Source organism: Cenococcum geophilum (genome assembly GCF_001692895.1).
Source record: "Cenococcum geophilum 1.58 unplaced genomic scaffold K441scaffold_23, whole genome shotgun sequence".
In the NCBI taxonomy this organism is placed as follows: domain Eukaryota; kingdom Fungi; phylum Ascomycota; class Dothideomycetes; order Gloniales; family Gloniaceae; genus Cenococcum; species Cenococcum geophilum.
The window spans coordinates 1,953,642-1,969,765 of NW_027137581.1; the positions used below are offsets into that span (position 1 = coordinate 1,953,642).

A 16,124-nucleotide genomic window follows, 5' to 3' on the forward strand; every position below is an offset into this window, starting at 1 on the left:
TTACTAGAAGAGGAATAACACTACCGTCGGTCTAGGGACGCGCAGAAGAACTATAAGCTATTATAAGAAAATACTACAGGGAGTTAGTATTATCAACGGAGATAAAATAGGGATCCTATTACTTACGGATGTGTTATAAGAAGAAAATAAAGTAGTTATAAAAGAATAGCTGGAGATATAAAAGCTAAAGGCGGAGATATGGAGAAAATAGTCTGCTAAAAGATAAGATAAATAGTGTTGTTAATAAAAAGACACGTAAGAGGCGATAGCTTATAAACTGGAAGAAAATTAAAATAAAGACGTTATTATTAGAATCTATTTTAGGTAAATAGGGATAGTAGCTTATAAACGTGTTGTATAGGACAACCTCTAGATTAACTTATAATAAACTCTTATAATAAGAAAGGTAAATCCTATTCAATTTTTATTATTATTATTTTAGTTCTATTATAAAGGCATTATAAGGAGCTATAGTAGGAGAAGAGTAGAGGAATTAAGGATAAAGTAAGTCTACCAAAAATTTCCCCAGTGGTTTTAGCCGGAACTCTATAAAAACTTAGTAAAGGCGAAGTCTTAGAGAACTAAGACCCTTAAAGGGGAGGCAATTGTAACGGAATTCCCTAGAAGGTATATATTAGATAAGATAGAAGAAGGTCTTATCTATATTCTATCTACGTCCTAGAAGACATAGTTAGATAGATAAGGGGTAAAGGGTTTTACTAGCGTCTTAGAAGGATTATATAGGGAGCTGGTTCTCCTCTAGAGAAGAACTAGCAATTAGTCTCTAAATAGAAGTGGTTAGAAGCATTTGTCCTTTAATATGTGAAACTTATTCTACCTTTAACTTACCTTCTACTTACCTTTGACTTACCTTCTACTTACCGGTGACACTGTTGATTAGATAATTATACGTTCCGGTCAGGCTGGCCTCTTACATTTGGCCTATGCGACTAGGCGGGCCGTGCGGCTAAGCGGGGGAATACTTAAGTCGCTAAGCCTAAGCAGGCAAGCGGTAAGGAAAAACCGTCAAAACCCCCCCAACCGTCAAAAGCCCATAACCTACGTTAGTACAAGTAGTAAAGTTTAAATTAAGGTCGGAATGCACCAAAGGGCCCCTCAGCAAAGTCCTGCTGAAAGGGCAAGGCCCCCCGACCTCTGTAAGCCTGTTGAATATTGCCGCCAATACTTGGCAATGCACTCGCAGTAGTATCTGCCACACGGGGACACAGGTGTATGATAGTGTAGACTTCATGAGTTGGAGTCGTCATGAAGAACGAATATACTACCTGTACTACTACAGCCATAGTAAAGATGGGGACAGGTAACGTGAGCGATAGGGTTATGACGGCATAGTTATGACGGTCCCTAACAAATTTCGTCCGTGCGCAGTTTTGATGTCCCAAGCCATCATAGCCATACCGACTGTCATAACCCTATCGCTCACGTTAAGGCAAATGCAAGTCCGGTACCCCTCCCCCTGGTACACTTCGTCCTACTGTTATCGATAAGGACTGGCTAATAGAATCAATAGAATCAAGGTGTTCGCGCACGGTCCGTAGGACATCACCAGAGGAAGGGATAGGCGCGTGACACGATGTTGCTCCCTTAACCAAACTACCAACCTAGCTTTCAAGTGTATCATACCACTCACTCGAAACTAAGCAAGGATAGAAAAAGATATTCGCGAAGCAGGGTAAGCATATGCTAAACTGGGTATGCAGGACAAGCATAAAATACACTGCAAATCCCATATCCCTTCATCTTTTCCGAAAAAGAGCCAAGCCCTCTCCTTGCCATCCTAATAAAGATACCGATCCCAACCCTCAAAGTTCCAATATCAAACCCTATCCATCCTATCCCATGCAATATCAAACTATACACCAATCCGCCCAAGGCAAAAAAGTATACCCGAAAGCGATATGATGCCATCCCCCCAATGCCGCGAAGTCCCAAAGTCCCAAATCCGACAACCATAAACGCCAACACAGGACAGGCCAAGCGAACCCTCCCATCCCACCCAAACGCCAAAACACCGCTCTGCGACCATGACATCGTGCGTTTTACCCGTAACACCCGCTTTAACCACTCCTACCATTCAAGCAAATGCAGAGGCCGCTCACGCATACCTCACGCTATTCTGCCGGTAAGCCGGCGGCGGCGGCGGCTGCCCGCCCGGTCCGTCATACCAGCCCGCGTTCTGCTGCGGGAACAGCGGGCCCTGCGAGCCGTACGGGCTGCGGGCACCGCGAGGCCCGTTCCAGCGGGGCGACGCAGCGTAGGGGCGGCCGTAGCGCTTTATGTTGCGGCGGCGCTTAAAGCAGCGGTAGATGCAGCCGAGGATGGAGAAGAGTATTAGGCCGCCAACGGCCGCCGCGATGCCGATGACGAGCGTTTTGTGATCGTCGATCCAAGATTTCACTTCTTTGCCGAGAGAGGAGCCGCTGCAGACGCCCTGGGGTGGTTGTTAGTGGTGTTTCTGGGATGAGAAGGGTGGAAAGAGATGGAATGATGAAGGATAGAGACAGAATCTTAACTGAAAGTGAGGGGAAAGGGGATTTTGCCTACATTCTCGCACTTCCCGCCACCCCCACAAGGGGTCCCGTCCAAGAAGTTCTGCTGAAGGCCATAACATACGCCAGCGCCAAATTGCGGTGACGCGCAGCTCAATTGGCAGTTACTGCTGTCGCAAGCATAGGTATCATTACCTTGGGTATACGATCCCATAACTGTCTTACACTGCTGGTCACGCGACGTGCATTGTCCACTCGTGCACTGAAGACCTGAGCCACAGCTTGACCCATCCGGTTGCGTTTTGTCTGCAGGGCAGTATGGCGACGATCCGGTGCAGGTTTCGGCTGGGTCGCAGACGCCAGTGCTAGCGCGACACACGGTGTTATTTGTTGCGAGCTGGCAGTTTTTGCAACAGTCTTCGTTAGAGTCGTCGCATACGGCGTTGTTCTTGAACTTGCATGTTTTCGCGTCACAGCATTGGTTATCTCCGCATCCGGATGTGCCGCCGCAATCGCAGTCTTCGCCCTGTTCAACGATGCCGTTGCCACACTGTTGACCGGAGATTGTAGTGACGCCTTTATTATTTGTCAGGCATGTTGTTTTGACGCTGTTACGGCCAATGGCAGAGCAAATGTTGCCGATAGAGCAAGGAGAGAATTTCGTAATGCCTTGGCCGGTGGACGGGTTCATAATATATTGCTCGCCGGCATCACAAGTCGAGGCGCTGAGAGGACAGCATTGCTGCGCACTGACGGTTGTTTTGTCTGCACAAGTTTGAGAGGTACAGTCGTGGACGGCTCCAAAAGTATGGCCAGTTTCATGACTGCGGAGCGTAAGCAAAGTTGAAAAAAGGCATAATTATCGCCGGAGAACTTACGCAATAACCTGCCATTCAGTAGATGTCCTTACTACAACATTTGCACCAGCTACTGTCTCAGAGCCAGTAGTAGAGTTGGAGCCTTGAGCCCCGGTAACGCATGCCTGGCCTAGCCAAGCCAGTCCTACTGCGGAACCAGTGTTACAGGTACTTAGCAAAGTCCAATGAGAATTCCCATCCTGTTGAGACCCTCTCCACTGCGAAAAAAGATTCAATCGTGCCTGAATGTCTACACTAGAACTACACGCTTGATTCCAAGGTGTGACGGGAGGTGGGGTTCCGGGACATGTCGATTCGCTCACGGTGAGATTGGCCAATCCAAGCGAGATATTAAAGGAAGTTTCGTATAAACTCGAAGCTGAATTCATCTGAGTAATTACGTTTTGCCGTGCGGCTTCGGTTGAATTGAAGGATGCGGTATATGTACAATCAGTAGCTACACCAACTAGGGCAACTTTTCGAGTAGATGGGCAGCCAGCTGTGTTGCCAATGGTAGAGACGAGATTGACACCTGCAGAATTGCCTCCTCCAGAGGGGTTATCGAGCTGTCGTTTTCCGAGAAGTGAAGATATGGGAGTAGTCCAGAAACCATCATCCCGTTTCAGCATATTCGCATATACAGGATGATCGGGCATGAGGTTGAACTCTAACGAGTCCGAGCTGCAAGCATAATGAGATTCTGCATCTCGTTTTAGTTCTGCGTGAGCCTGATCGCTAGAGATATCCGAATCCCTAAAGACGACCATGTATTCATCATCAGCCCACTCCAACTCCGGGTCCAGCTGATGCTTTGTTTGCTTGTAACTTGAACTGAGCTGAACATGGTGATGATCATGATGGACGGTAAAAGCGCCTTCGAATAATGGACTTACGCCATCCCGCCTTACGACGATTCTGGCCCAGCCCACGTTCGACCACGATCCATCTCTTCCCTTCAACCAGGTAGTGCCCTTGTAGACCTTGTGTTCCAGACGATTTATTGATTCCGTCTTGATAACATTGCCATCCAGGCCGAGATATTGGACCGTAGCGCCATCGGCAATAATATCATGGTTCGGCTCCAAGCTCAGCCTTATACGGTTGTCATAGAGGTCGAAGGCGAGGTCAAAGGTAGAGATAGCGGTAACGCGGTGGTTCTGTGTGAGTATTGATGGATTCTGAGCGATTCCGAGCGCTTTGAGGGGATTTCGAGCTGTGGAACTACCAGCGACGAACGAGAGACTGGCAGCGACTGCAGCGACGGCGCGGAGAATTAACATAACTGGAACCTTCTAGGCACCGTGACTAGGAGATTGTGTAGGAAAGTTGAGCAAAGGATTCAGCAACAGTAGAGGCGAGCGAGAGACATGGGTGGTGTATAGAGGTGAATTGTAGAAATTTTCATCAGCGTTGCTGCTGAACATAAAGAAGGGTGTGGAGGATCAGCATCGACACAGCCCCAAATCTTGCGTCTTGGCCTCTCGTGTTGGCGAAGAAACGGGGCGAGGAGGGTTCTCGGCAGGCATCATCCGGAACACGAGTAAAACACAAGGTACACCACCAAGCACTTTTATATGAGCCGCAAGCCGAAAGAGCATCACTTTGGACATCGTATTCAAAACTATATGAGTCTTGTTTCCAAACAAATTCATTGAGGTATAGTTGTCACCAACATGCAAGCCCCTTCTCTATTCGTACCGCCTGCAACTAAGCCTCCACGCCTCGTACATAAATCCTCACCTAAGCAGCCCAGTTTATTAATTCGCCTCCCCACTCGGGCCAACCTACTTCCTCTTTGAGCTGTGCACTGTATCGATAATCTTATCGACAACACTGGGATCCGAGAGCTGTTAATGCAAAATTAGCATCGCGATATGAATTATTAAGCGTAAAAGGGAACCTACAGTCGAAGTATCACCCAGCTGGTCCTCCTCGCCGGCCAGAATCTTTCGCAGAATGCGACGCATGATTTTACCTGACCGGGTCTTGGGTAGATCCGGGACGATGAAGACGGCTTTTGGTGCTGCGAACGGACCGATTGATTTGCGGACCTGAAGAATGAGATCTTTCTTGGTCTGGTCGCCGCTCTCGTTGCCATCTTTCAGCGCAACGAAAGCATTGACTGCCTGTCCAGTAAGCTCATCCGCAATGCCGACAACTGCCGCCTCAGCAACAGTGTCTGTTATTAAGGTGTCAGTAAAATTTGTTCCCTCAATCAACTCCATAAGAAGCTTCACTCACGATGCTCGATGAGCGCGGCTTCGATTTCTGCTGTTGAAAGTCTGTGTCCAGACACGTTGACAACGTCGTCCACACGGCCTCGAATCCAGTAGTAGCCTTCATGGTCACGGCCGGCACCGTCACCAGTAAACTACATATTCAAAGTCAGTATTCACACCATCGGGCGGATAGGCCAAGTTAACTCACGTAGTAGCCCTTGTATACATTCAGATATGTATCCATATACCTCTTGTGTGCTCCCCAGACAGTTCGGGCCATGCTTGGCCACGGCTGCTTGAATGCAAGCACGCCCTCAACATCATTTCCGTGGATTTCCTCGCCGGAGACGGGATCAATGATGGCTGGCTCAATGCCGAAGAAGGGGAGTGAGGCAGATCCAGGCTTTGTTGGCGTCACGCCACCCAATGGGGTAATGACGTGAGAACCAGTCTCAGTTTGCCAATATGTCTACGATAGCGTTAGGAAATACTTAGAACATGACCTCCGAAATATAGTAAACTTACGTCTACAACATGTGCTTCTTCCTTACCAACAACCTCGAAGTACCATTTCCACACCTCGGCAGCAATGGGTTCACCCACAGATCCAAGAACCCTGAGATTCTTCATCCGGTGCTTAACGTGCTGATCACCAGCACGCTTCAGTAAACGTAGAGCCGTTGGCGCGACGTAGAACTGGGAAACGTTGTGTTTCTCAACAACATCCCAGTATCGAGAAAAGTTGGGATAAGCAGGAGTGCCTTCGAAGACAACCGTCGCCACACCAAGTAATAATGGCGCATAAACCACATAGGTATGTCCAGTAATCCAGCCAACATCACCGCCGCAGAAGAAGACGTCGTCCGGGTGGATATCAAATACGTACTTGCCAGTGGCCGCGGCACCGAGGAGGTAGCCTCCGGTAGTGTGCATAACACCCTTTGGCTTGCCAGTCGAACCTGACGTGTATAGCAAGAACAGAGGATCTTCGGAGTTCATGGATTCAGGGGCGATGTAGGCCGGGAACTTGTCAACCTCCTCGTGCCACCAGTAATCCCGGCCTTTGGTCCAGGGCACATCTGCGCCAGTACGCTTATAGACAAGGCAGTGGCTAACGCCCGGGCACTGCTTAAGAGCTTCATCGACAATCTTCTTTGTGCCAATTACCTTTCCACCACGTTTTCCCTCGTCCGTGGTGATGATCACCTTGGACTGCGCATCTAAAATACGATCGCGGAGGGAGTCTGACGAGAAACCGGCAAAAACGACTGAGTGGACAGCACCAATACGCGTGCAAGCAAGGAAAGAGATAACGGCCTCGGGAATCATGGGTAGGTACAGCGCAACTGTATCGCCCTTCTTCACACCCATCTCCTTCAACACATATGAAAGCTTCGAGACCTCGCGGAGAAGCTCTCCGTAGGAGATCGTGCGGCCATCACCGCTCTCATCAGCCTCGTAGATAATGGCAGGCTTGTCAGGGTTCTTGAACGCGTGTCGATCCACGCAGTTGTAGCTGGCGTTTAGGCGGCCCTCAAGAAACCAGGCGTTGTCGCCATTGGCGAAGCCGCCAGAATGCACGGTCTGAAAGTCACGCTCCCACGTGAGGAGTTCGCGCGCCAGCTTGCCCCAGAACTTCTCAGGCTCCTGGATGGACTCCTTGTACATCTGCTTGTAGTGATCGAGGCCATCTAGATGCGGTTTCGAGTGTGGGTGCTTGCTGCGCGGTGGATTAGCGGACTTGTTACCCTCTTGGTGCCCCCCCAAGTCTCGGCGTCGCGAGGCTACCCCGTTCTCCCCGGCCGTGTCGCAGAAGCCAATTGTTCATGCGATTTGAGGTGCATACTCACTCGAAGAAGGCTTTAGGTACGTGGAAGGTGTTGACCTCGTGGGCTTCCGCCACGACGGGGTTTGTGGCCTTGGTCGCGCCTTCAGGCATTTTTGTGTATGGCGGGTTTTGGAGGGGCAGCTGGTGGTGTGGTTTTTACGCGAGGCAGGTGGGGTGAGGGAGCTTTCGACTTAGAGAGCCCGGCCACAGTCAGCGGCAGCGGCGAAGAATATATATCGATTCCCGGGTAAAGGGTAACAACGTGTAGATTGCAGTATCTGAAGCTGCAAGAGACCGAGTGGTCTGCACAGTGATAGTTGCTAGGCACCTTCTCTTTTGCAACGAACAAAGAGAGCCAGGGTGGGGATTCCTCTTCGGGGAGAGGGGGGAGCTTTGTCTACCTAAGGTATTTTCCGCGAGGAGAAGGATGACGAAAATAGAGACCTAGCTCTTCTTTGTCCGGCGCACTCCCTTTGGACCGGCTTCCCGCGACCGTTTATGAGACCTGGTGACTGCGAGAGACAACCAGAGTGGCGGGCTGGCGGCACAAAATACGCTGCGGAATTAGAAGTATTGGATGCGCATGCCCCTGCATCAATTTCCTGGCTGCTTGCTATGTGCCCAGGCTTGCGTTTTCTGTTTCGGTATCCGTAAGAGTGCCAGCCTGGCTGGCTTGAGTTGCAGGGCTAGGCAGCACTAAACATCGGCTCTTCGCACTCCGAAACTCTCTTTGATTCCATAACAACCTTAGAATATTCGATATTACTTAATTATGGTCCAAGGTGCGGTGCTATCACAAGCACTGCATATCTAAGGCTACAATCAAAAACAGACAAGCTCAGGGCTCACTCCCGAACCACGCGAAACTTGCAAGCATCTAGCCTGGCCGAACAGGCCCAACAACCAGCACGGTTGCCGCTTCGGACTTGGGGAAGTACACTTGGGCTGGCCCGAGGCGTTGGCTCATGATAACCGATGTCATTGCTTCTTGAGAGCATTCTGGGCTGCACGCGACATTTTCAGACCCGGGCTGGTGGAGTTTATATAGGGGTCTTGCTGTACGTAAGACGCTAGTGTAAGGATTCCTGGCGAGGATTCTGAGGTATTTGGAAGGATCTCAGATGCGAATATGACGACTCTCGCTAAATCTCAGTTCGCGGTCAAGATGCCTGCGGGGCTCCGCAGCCAATTCTCCGTCCTCGCCGGCCAGCCTTGAGTCCTGCATATCCCTTCCCACGCTGGCGTCCACAGCTTGGCGCCAAGCTGTGGACGCCAGCGTGGGAAGGGATAGTTCGACCGCTCTGTTATCGACGCCTCTGCCGTCCAGCAAACGGCTCGATCGCAACGCGACTCGTCCACCTATCTTTGACAGACCTGCATGCAAACGGCACAGAGGTGCGTGACGTTTTGGGTTTGATATCCGTCTTGGGGTCCGTCTGCCCAGCCGAGCCGGGAACTCCTTGTCTTGCCGACTACGCGACGAGATTTTGTTAACATCCGTGCCGCAATATGGCAATGCTTACCCGCTTTTGCAGTCATGCTAGATGTTCCTTCATGCCTTTTCTCAAAACTTGGTTAGCTTCATTATCAGATTGAGCCTCAATCGACCTCAATAGGATAAGTGGACGGCACACAATGTTGAAGAATGAACTTTCCCCAGTCCACACAAACCCAGAGATCTAAAATTGGTGTGAGTCACATTAGAGAACTTGGCGAGCCTAAGTCAACGAGGTAAGACGGACTACTCTGCACTAATTCCACTTGACTTCTACTTGTAATTTAGCTTTTGTGCTGATGCGAGAGTACCGAACAGGGGCACGAGCAGTGACTCCAAAGCAAGCAATCCCGTTCCATTCAGAACGGCAATTTCCAACCAATCGACTGAAAACTTAGCCTCATCATTAACGGTAGTATACCATGATTTCAACCGGTAACTACTCACAATTCGACCGGTCTTTTTGCGATAACTAGTTGAAAGTATAAATCTTTCACATGATCGTACGCAATTTTTAATCTCACGGCCATCGACAAATATCACTCGGAGCATCGCACACCAGACATGCGAGAATTTTGTACTGTTTTCTAATACTTCTATTACCTGCGGACCGATCATCCAATATGACACCAGCAAGAGACCAAAGTAAGAGCGAGCCGCACTGTATTCCGTTAGCACAAGATAATCTCAGGAGAGGTACCGTGTGCTTCTCTCATCTCGAATTACTTTAGCTGATTTTAGTTACGAGCAGTTGAGCATGAAACCCTTGACGCTCGTTTCCTACGGACTCCACCATCTGACGATCCTTGGACTCCATTCAGGTGCTCAAGCACTGGTCAGCAAAGAACTCAGGGTAGCAATTCTGGGAAGGTTTTTTTGAATGGGAATGAGCCCGTGGCTTTCGATGGTCAATTAGATGGCGCAAGCACACCGAGCGTAGAAAAATGAGTCGGCAGCAGGGTCATTGTGTATAGGTGCTGGATACTGCAGTAGAGTGGCAATGCCTGTTCTAAATGCCTCCCAAGCAGTGTCCCCCGAGTGGATATCGCAAAAAATAACAGTAACTTCAGAATTTCTATCTACTGTTGTGGAGAGCCATAATTGTGGGGATTGCTTGATTGTGATGCGTAATTGGAATTCGGAGAGATGTCCGGCGGATCTGCCAAGCCTGATCCGGCACTATAGGTATTTAGAGCGGCTCAGAGGGCCAGAACGTCGGTGATCTACACGTAGTCCCTCCCGTTTGGCCGTGACGATGTTCCCATCCAAAATCACCGGTTGTGTTTCCCAAACCAACCGGTCAACAAAGCGGACCCCACGATAAAGTCTCCCTAATTTCTTCATCATGCTCGGTTTGATCGCTCAAATGTCAACATGCGCTCTGATGAATCAGAAAATGTCGCTACCTCTCCTCCGGGCTTATGGAGGATGGAATACCATCAATTCAACGACTACATAGAGCCGCTGCGTTGCGAGAATCTATGCTCTTCACAACAATCTGAGCTTCCTGAGCACAGCGAGGCCAGCGGGACCAGTTTAGCGCTACTGCATACCTCTCCAGCATTCTCTTTAAACGAATCTATTTTGGGCGACTACTACATTGATAGCGATCCATTTTTAACTTTTGATGGTCTTGACGCTCCTCATGATTCAAGATCAAGTGGCCAGCTTATCTCAGGGGAGGGACTTGCGACCAACGATATGCGGAAAGAGACACTTCACCTGCCAGAGGGGCATTCTGCAGACATCACTTATTCAACGGCGAACCTACNCATGGACTTTCAATTACATCCTGATACCGGGCCCTCCTCCAATGTTAATACGGCTTGTGCATCAGGAGTTGTGCTGGCAGCAGATTTTCATCACAATCAATTATCAGACCCAGATAGTCCGTCCGTACGCTCAACAAGCCTACCCAGCAGCTGGGAGATTATCCAAAGGCCCACCAGCATGTCGAAATTCTCGCAACGAGATATATCTACATCTACCAAGGAAGATGGAGTGGAGAAAGAGCATGAGGTACCACCAACATTCGGTCCTGTAAAGCATACTGCACCGAAATGTAAGAATACAAGACGCAAATTCAAACAGCATGAAAGACAAAAGATGAATCTAGTCCGGCGCAATAGAGCCTGCATTCGTTGCCAATGGTTAAAAGAAGACGTATGTCCGCTTTACCCCTACAAATAGGACCACGGCTGACATCGCACACAGTGTGGAGAGGGGCACCCCTGTCCCAGGTGCCAAGGCTCATTAGCAATTGCGAAGATATGGCGGATGCCTTGTTTCAAGGGTCGCATAACGGATGCTGAACTTCACAGAACAGGTTACTACCCGGCCTTCCAGATTTCAATTAGCAAATTTCCCTAATAAAAGTTTGCTCAGGTGCCCTAAGTTTCCCTGGTGGGATTAGGAAAGTCACCACATTTGCCAGCAATCGCAAGTTATCTATCAATCTGTACAATGCCGGTTTTGTCAGTGGTTCTCAACCAGTCAGCATGCGGCCCGCTTTTAAAATCGTCTTGCAAGAATTTATTCCACTAGAAAGCGACTCCCTCAGCAAGAAATGGAACCACGGCGACAAAATTGTAGAGCTAAAGCTTCCTGCTTTCGCTATTGCGAAAGGCCAGCAATCTGCAACCGAAAGAAGCTTAGATGATCTGTTGAAAGTACACCAGTTGTTGCTTCTGCAAGAATTAGGTCACAGCCAGGACAAAGTTGCCGCTCTTACCCTGGAGGAGGCTATACGCCACCATCAGAAGGTGACGATTCCATACACCATACATCATGTAACCCTGACTCATTTTATAGTGGGAAATGGTACATGGAGCACTCACTCTTTGTGTCATTACGCGCCTAGCCTCGAAAAGTTTCAATATCACGGGCGACGAGACGCTTGGTATCTCGGAAGTAGAAGATCCTCAATCTCCATACTATAATCGGAAGCCGATCCCGCCGCTTCTGGATGCACAAATTGATCATATATGGATAGCCAAAATGTCGAAAGTAAAGAAGAAAGTCCTGAGTGAACTCAAGAAGAGGGTGTTTGCGACGCGGGAGAAGAAACGCGAAAATTGGTATCCAATCTTCTTGACGATTTTTGTGCTAACGTGGAACTTGGAATTCTTGTTTCAAAATCAAAATCGGCAGTTGGAGCGTTACTGTGAGAAGGTAAGTACCTATCCTCCAACCTTGACCAGCCAAGGCCTAACACTGCACCAGAACCCTCAACAATCATATCCCCCCAAAGTGATTAGCATGATGGAAGGCTGGAAGCACTCTGCTGAGAATTTGAGAGCCCATTTTCATTCTATGTGTCAGGGGCAGCTGCCCTTTTTGGAAGATTGGGACGTTGAGGAGACGCAGAGGGCTGCTGGTATTGACAGCCTGGCTGTCAACTACCTTAAACAAATGAAGTTAATCATTTCTGAGAGATGTATGTGGCGCTTTGTTTAATATGTTATGTGGGCACTAAAAGACGGAGCAGTCCATCCTCCTACGAGAGGCGTAAGCCCCTCAAACCCATCACCCGCTTGGACCTCAGCCCTTTTTCTACACAATGAATAATCATGATTAGGCCGGTAACTCTTCACTCAGTGTTCTAGCGAACCTACCTTGATATCTAGCTTATTATCGATCTCAGCCTGTAGTTTAACCCCCATAGATGTCCTTCATCATACTTCCGGAGGCTACATCGCATGTTACTCACACATACCTTTTAAATCCATAGCTCTTATTTGATTCTTATCTGTGGCCGTCCTTAGAGGTGTAAATTTTCTTAACCTCACCTGCATAGATACAGCGCAAGCTTAAAACCCAACGTCATCACGGCCGTCTTGCTAGAATACTTTGAATAACAGCAGCAATATCATAACTTGAGGAAACCCAATATCAATACACACCCACAAATTACGTTTCAGCGCTTCGTTAGCGCATAAATATTCTCTACAATAATCATATTTCTTTGATCTTCAGCAGAAGGCATAAAAAGAACACACCACGCCAAAGCATGCGACGCCAGAACTTGGGACACTAAAAACCAACTAAAAGAAAATCCTCATAAGTAAGAAATCCCCCAGCCTTCTGCACTAATTTCCACCCCATTTAACTGAACTTGATCCTACAGATCATGATCACCGCTTCTCCGTCCATGTAATACAGTTCAGTTCCGAATGCTTCTTAGGTGTGCCATGCTAAATTTAGAGGTGGCAATTACATTGAGCGTTTCCAGCAGTCTGGCGTGTGAAAAGACAGAAATACTACGTGAATATGAAACTAGAGTTGTGCTGGTTTCTGAAGACCTTCCTCCCTTTCGTAGAACAACGGCAGATGACTTCTCCGCCCTAACCCCGCTCCAGCATCTGTCTTGATTTACTTCAACTCCATTCCCACTAGCCACCAATGCCATTTCTCATTCGCAATATTTCACTACCTTACTACTTCCTGAGGGCGGGTTGTAGGCCATCTCCACGCTCACGGCTTAGAATCTAACGGCTTCCCGCGAACTGCAGACAATCGACCAAGTTCTGGATGCTCTTTTCTTTCATGATTTAATTTCGCATCGCTCCGCCTGAAAGTCTTTCTGCATCCTGCACTTGAGCAGAGATATTCTCGTGCATGTGATCCAGGAGCACCATGGTTAGTCCGTATATGTCTTGACATATTGCCTTTCCGAGACGTTCCCGTAAATATTCGGTTACAGTGCGGACATGGGCAGGTTTGGGCTGCAGGGTCTTCAACATCATTTGTGCTGTTCTGCGAAGGCGAAATTGGTGTTCTGGCGATGCACTGCTCGGTAATAGAAGGTAGGACGGGTTTAAAGAGAATAAAATGCCTATCAGGTCGGATGTACTCCCGGCGGTGAGCCTTTTCCATGTGCTGCATACAGTCTGACTCCCGCTTGAAAGCATAAATGCAAGGAGGATACTGGCACTTGTACAGCGGTAGAGCAGCGGAGTGCTTGTCGTTGACATGCCTATCACGCTCTTTCTCGGTTGGCCAACCTAAGTCGTAGTACTTGCATTTCTCTTCAGTGCACTTCCATGGTCGAGAGTGGGTCTTTTTATGTTTCGTCAGGTCACATGGCCGCTTAAACTCCTTCTTACAATCGCGGCACACGTGTAAAACATCCTTGGCTATATCTGTCATTGAACGTCTAGAACTGTTATCATCATCATCGTCAACACCCTCTTCAGAAAAGAACCTCTTAGCAGATGAGGATGGGCCATATGCCTCGTCTGAAGGGCTCCCCTCCGCAATGGGAATGACGTTGCCGTTCCTCTCACGAATGCCGTATGCTACGCTTTTGAAGTAGTGTGCATTATTGTCTTCGTCCGAATCGGTTTCTGGTTCACTTGCCAAGTTGCCTCCATTCAAGAGAATGGAACCATTCTCAGAATTGACCTCCGAATCCGGCCCCTTGGGAAGTGATGCAAGAGCAATATCTTCCATGTGCCTCGCTAGATGTACTAGTATAGAGCCTTTCCCACTGCCAGTTTGTTCCAAGCAAAGCGGACATTGTTGGCTTTGCCAACCAGGCGCCAAGCCATGGTCTAATCCGATGTGATCGATCCAGAGTTCGCGGCTCAAGAACACGGTCGAATTGTAAGAGCATCCCTGATAGAGGCATATGTAGGGCCGCAAATCTAGATAAAGATGTTTCCTGAATATAATCAGTAAATTAGATTGAAGCGCAAACTGATCATCTTACTTCCACTCCCGGTTGTTTCTAGCCCGTATTTTTTTCCCACAAGCATCGCAATCGAACGGTTGCCCTTTTCTCGCTTCTTCTGGGAGAGGGGGAATTTGAGGTCTATTGCCATCCGTAAGACTCGAAATAAAGGATACGATTGTCGCTGCATAGGTAGTCTGAGCTGGAATGGAACTACCCAGGCCAGAGTCGTGAAACTTTGATCCGGCTAACACAGAAGCAGCCTCGAACTGAGGGATATCCTGTGCCTCAGCGCTAGCATTGGCGATTCGCTCGGCCTGGATGCGTTGGTATCGGCTCCAGTTGGCTTTTCCGAGGCGATCCACTAAGTCAGAACTTGCTTGGGGAAACTTAGTGCTGATAAGATCGGCATAATAGTCATGAGCATTTCGCTTTTCGAAAGTCAGTAAAGTTGGTATCTGATCACGGTATTCTGGGTCCATTGCAGGACAGCTAATCGAGCTGCTCAAGTCTACGAGGCATTGAATGTATGTCTTAATGTCCTCAGCTGTAGCCTGGATACTGTCATTGGGATAGTTGTATTCTGAGTCATCTGAGTCGCTCTCGTAGCCGTCGGAGTCTTCCTGCAATCCGCTGATGACGTACCTTGACTCTTCGAGCAAGACTGCGATACTAGTATGGCGCAAAATGGCCGCTTTGATATCCTTGTCGGAGCGAATGACGAAGTTAATCAACCCTGAAGTAGAATTAGTCCCGATCAATTCCAAATATCCTAAGAGGGAACTTACGTTCGTATATAACCTCGCTGAGTGAATTCAGAGTGAGCAGAATAGTACGTTGAAGATCTTTCGACTTTTGAAGAACACCGTCCAACTGGCCGCTGAGGACTTCATGGCCGTCTGCCCAAAGAAGAAGAATGTGATAATTCCGTTCGAAGATTTTACTCTCACGTTGAGTGAAAGATGAGTCTTCTTTAACTTTCCCCAGTAATATAGAATATAGATCAATGCACCCTTGAGAAAGTCGCCCGACGATCCCCAGTTCTTGACTTGCTGATGGAAAGGTTGACTCCCGCCAGTCCTTAATTAAGTTGGATGACCCAGATTTCTCCTGCAAAAAGGATAATTTCGAGGTCTCGTTCAATTCCGACCTAAGTCCATGATCCCCTAATCGCTGTTTGAGTTCATTGCCTACATCGAAGTAAGCAGAAGCGCTCTTTAATAAACCTTTTGATAAAAGACTGACGGAAATTGCGCTGCATGATTCTGCTCTCGGCTCGCCTTTGCTCTGCATCATCTAGAATCAACCTCCATTTTCGGTGCGGAGATGCAGCTCTATCATGCTCGGTTGCGGCGCCACTGTAGGTGGACTTCTTTGCGTCACTGCACTGTAGCGACTTTGGACTCTCCATTCATACAATCAAGACTAGCACAGTGTTAAAACCTCGGTTAGATAGCTCTTCTCTCTCGCGCTGGTTTTCGTAGTTTAAGGATATGTGAAGGCTGCGTGAATTTGTTGAGTGGTGCTGGAGAGAAGGCTGAATG

At 48.4% G+C, this 16,124-nt stretch overlaps 5 protein-coding genes across 5 annotated transcripts; 1 reads left to right on the forward strand and 4 right to left on the reverse strand.

The window, feature by feature from the left end:
* Window positions 1–2,116: 2,116 nt before the first annotated feature.
* K441DRAFT_611757 (zincin) lies at window positions 2,117–4,804 on the reverse strand (the record flags this gene model as incomplete). Its single annotated transcript, XM_067645590.1, has 3 exons — window positions 3,389–4,804; window positions 2,566–3,334; window positions 2,117–2,452 (listed from the first exon to the last, which is right to left on the reverse strand). Exons 1-3 carry the CDS (start codon window positions 4,645–4,647, stop codon window positions 2,117–2,119), a joined length of 2,364 nt encoding a protein of 787 aa, XP_067503720.1. The 5' UTR covers window positions 4,648–4,804.
* K441DRAFT_122938 (uncharacterized protein) lies at window positions 4,729–5,143 on the reverse strand. The gene has a single exon (XM_067640023.1). The coding sequence runs from the start codon at window positions 5,017–5,019 to the stop codon at window positions 4,810–4,812; it is 210 nt and encodes a 69-aa protein (XP_067503721.1). The 5' UTR covers window positions 5,020–5,143; the 3' UTR covers window positions 4,729–4,809.
* Window positions 4,948–7,768, reverse strand: K441DRAFT_660528 (acetate--CoA ligase). Its single transcript, XM_067648718.1, has 6 exons — window positions 7,437–7,768; window positions 6,112–7,306; window positions 5,795–6,055; window positions 5,609–5,738; window positions 5,272–5,546; window positions 4,948–5,214 (listed from the first exon to the last, which is right to left on the reverse strand). Exons 1-6 carry the CDS (start codon window positions 7,523–7,525, stop codon window positions 5,152–5,154), a joined length of 2,013 nt encoding a protein of 670 aa, XP_067503722.1. The 5' UTR covers window positions 7,526–7,768; the 3' UTR covers window positions 4,948–5,151.
* Window positions 7,769–10,157: 2,389 nt separating this feature from the next.
* K441DRAFT_696685 (uncharacterized protein) lies at window positions 10,158–12,559 on the forward strand (the record flags this gene model as incomplete). Its single annotated transcript, XM_067652916.1, has 7 exons — window positions 10,158–11,072; window positions 11,124–11,235; window positions 11,295–11,671; window positions 11,721–12,080; window positions 12,132–12,345; window positions 12,397–12,416; window positions 12,536–12,559. The coding sequence occupies exons 1-7, from the start codon at window positions 10,284–10,286 to the stop codon at window positions 12,557–12,559; spliced, it is 1,896 nt and encodes a 631-aa protein (XP_067503723.1). The 5' UTR covers window positions 10,158–10,283.
* Window positions 12,560–12,909: 350 nt separating this feature from the next.
* K441DRAFT_611763 (uncharacterized protein) lies at window positions 12,910–16,123 on the reverse strand. Its single transcript, XM_067645591.1, has 4 exons — window positions 15,826–16,123; window positions 15,369–15,770; window positions 14,620–15,316; window positions 12,910–14,571 (listed from the first exon to the last, which is right to left on the reverse strand). The coding sequence occupies exons 1-4, from the start codon at window positions 15,989–15,991 to the stop codon at window positions 13,383–13,385; spliced, it is 2,454 nt and encodes an 817-aa protein (XP_067503724.1). The 5' UTR covers window positions 15,992–16,123; the 3' UTR covers window positions 12,910–13,382.
* Between the last annotated feature and the right edge of the window lies 1 nt (window position 16,124).